The sequence below is a fragment of the Myotis lucifugus genome, unplaced genomic scaffold (genome assembly GCF_000147115.1).
Source record: "Myotis lucifugus unplaced genomic scaffold, Myoluc2.0 scaffold_94, whole genome shotgun sequence".
NCBI classification, from domain to species: domain Eukaryota; kingdom Metazoa; phylum Chordata; class Mammalia; order Chiroptera; family Vespertilionidae; genus Myotis; species Myotis lucifugus.
In genome coordinates, this window is record NW_005871142.1 from 134,958 (window position 1) to 137,933 (window position 2,976).

At 51.8% G+C, this 2,976-nt stretch overlaps 1 protein-coding gene across 1 annotated transcript in view; it reads right to left on the bottom strand.

The window, feature by feature from the left end:
• Positions 1-2,976, bottom strand: part of EFR3B (EFR3 homolog B) — a 63,892-nt gene that overhangs the window by 7,857 nt on the left and 53,059 nt on the right. The window contains exons 13-16 of the mRNA XM_023756424.1: positions 2,940-2,972; positions 2,321-2,482; positions 742-873; positions 16-101 (exon numbers count right to left, since the gene is read on the bottom strand). Coding sequence (XP_023612192.1) covers positions 16-101; positions 742-873; positions 2,321-2,482; positions 2,940-2,972 — 413 coding nt within the window. The remainder of the gene's footprint in view (positions 1-15; positions 102-741; positions 874-2,320; positions 2,483-2,939; positions 2,973-2,976) is intronic.

Consider the following 2,976-nt stretch of genomic DNA (forward strand, 5'->3'; position numbering starts at 1 on the left):
TTTGATTTCCTGGACCATGTACCAGGTGCGCCCTCACCTGGCTCTCCACAACACGTCTCAGGGAGCATGTACGGGGCCTCTTTCTTCCTGGTCTCTATCACCTGGAGTTTGGGAGGAATCACAAGGTAAGAGCTGGGTGCAGCAGGGAGAGGGAGCTCCGAACAAGCAAATGAAAGAGCTCCCGCCCACTCAGTGTTTCCTCCCTCCTGCAAATCGGTGGCAGAGCGCCCTACAGCTGGCTTCTGAGGGAGAAACTCAGACCACAGAGACCCTCAGAGCAGCCGGGCGGTCTGCTCAAGCTCTCCCCACTGACACATATGCACTAAGTGTCCTCCGAATGCAGGGGACTTAGCTCCCAAGAGGACCGTTCTTTCTTGCTTCTGTGACCTGTTCCTGGTTTCTCTTTAAACCTGGAAAATGGAGCACAGGTCACGCTGTTCCCAAGCCCTGGTGCATTGCAAACACCTCCTGATGGACAGTGACATGCTGAGTTTCCCTCGGTATCCTTTGCAAATTTTTGACAAGGAAGGTGAAAGCTATTAAGATGGTGAGAAGTGGGAGGATAGTTGGCAGGCAAGTGTACGGGGGAGGCGAGAAAGCAATGATGCTACTATTTTTAATGAAGAGGATGACTAAGCACAGCGCTCGTGCAATTAAGGAAAAGTTCTGGGGAAACCCCAAGTGAGGGCTTCCTGAGTTCTCACAGTCACAAGGACTTCTCAGGGTCACGCGGACACCAACCTCATGGATGTGCTGGCAGAAGGCTGGCACTGTCGTGAGCTGGCTGATGAGGTTCAGGTAGGCCGCGCCCAGCGCGTAGAGGGCACAGCGGTTGTATATAGGCAAGTTCTCTTCATTGACCTGGGCCAAGTCCTGTGGCAACACAGAGGGGCGTTTGCAGTTTTTAATTGACAAACTATACTGGTGCCCCACCTTCTGCCTGACCTCCCCACAACCGTAGGGAGATGGCCCACTGCTCTAGACTAAGCTTCATCAGCATTTGCCTCATCATTTCCTGGAAGTCAGAAGCCATCCTTATTAAAGCTGAAGTGAGTGGTCCCTAGAACAATCCATGAGAGGCGATGACCTCAACCCCCACTTGGCAGTTCCAGCTTTAGCGACTTTGACTATCCAAACCGTCATCATGAAGCCCACCTCTAGGATGCTGTTTCCTTCACTACAGACCTTGCATGATGCTTGGAGGACAGGATTGACTTGCTACATTGGGTTCATATGTTAAGTTGAGCAAGTTGTGGGAGTTATTAGGGCAAGCATGTCAAACTCAAAGGCGAACACGGGCCAAATAAATGAGGCATGCGGCCCGCAGGCCGAGAGTTTGACATGCTTGTACTAGGGGGTTGGGATACAAAGGAATCTCAAATTCCAGAATGAAGACAATCATAGCTTCTAGGTTGGCCTTGCAGGATTTAGCACTATCAAGCAGGAGGCCTAAGACTGGCCACCACTGAACTTCCAGGCTTGCCACAATTCAGGATGCAATGCCCGCCTAGCTCCAGGCCCCTGGAGACCCTTATCTTTGAGAGCTGAAGGCCATACCCCAGTGCCTAGAGCAGTGATGGCGAACCTTTTGAGCTCGGCGTGTCAGCATTTTGAAAAACCCTAACTTAACTCTGGTGCCGTGTCACATATAGAAATTTTTTGATATTTGCAACCATCGTAAAACAAAGACTTATATTTTTGATATTTATTTTATATATTTAAATGCCCTTTAACAAAGAAAAATCAACCAAAAAATGAGTCGCGTGTCACCTCTGACATGCGTGTCATAGGTTCGCCATCACTGGCCTAGAGTGTACTTCCACCCAGGCAGACCTTGGAAGTCTAAAGCCTTATGTAGTGTCACACCGCCTGCCTAAGAGTCACAAGAGAGGCCTGTTGAATCTACGGGCCCCCAGGCTCAGGACAGAACTGGAAACACGCATTTTTAATAAATGCTTGAGGCGATTCAGAAGCAAATTTGGGAACCAGATGATTTGCTTTGGAATCACTCCGGGCTGATAAGCGCCCTCTTGGCAATCCTTGGAGTCCCATTCAGACTCTTCAAGAGGCTTGAACTACTGAGGGCTAACGACCCTGTTCCCTGGGTCTCCTTTAGCCTGAGAATGGGCCGAAGCCATGGGGTACGCATTCTTCATGGTTCACCTACAGGGCTACGGCTGGTGGTCTGCATGGAGGAATGGCCAACCAAGGGCACAGTATTCCCAGCTCCAAAACAATTGTTAAGCAGTTGCTACCCAGCACTCCGATTAGTGTTTGGTCACAACAGGACCTCCCCCCGATCCCGACCCCCATGTCCCACCTGAATAGCCAGCACCAGGCGGATGAGGTCTACCACCACCTCCTCGTTGGCCAGCTCGATGCTGATGAGCGCCAGCAAGCCGTAGAGTGCCTCGTAGTGCTTCTGTGTGTTCGTTTCCTCCTTACAGCACAGGTAGATGTGTCTGTAGAGCTGCTGGGAGTGCTGGAGATGGGGACAGGGGTGTGGGCAAGGCCACCATAGCAGGGTGGGGACAGGAGGAGCAAGAATAGAAAAACTAATCTGAAGAAAGTGGGAAAACTGTGTATATCCCACTTCCAACCCCAAGGAGAGGATGCCCAGTGGACGTGAACACGTGCAGGAGTGCATATTTAGGGAAGGCTGGGTCCAGTCAAACCAGCAACAAAAGCCGCTGCCCAAATTGTCGCAGGAGCAGAACACAGTCACTGGCCCTGGTCCTCATTCTGGCCTTGGTGATGAATATGACCTTGGGGGCTTGACCCCAGAGGGTTGGCTGCTCATCCTGCCTACACAAAGAGGGAGGAGGCCGGCTCCGGGAGCAGTGGTCAGCAGTGACTGGGGGACTGGGGGACTGGAAGGACAGGGTCCCAGGCCCTGGCCTGCTGGGGATTCACTGTATCTTGGGGTAACATTTGCTAACCTTCTTCATGAAGACGGTGTCCTGTCGGGAGCACTTG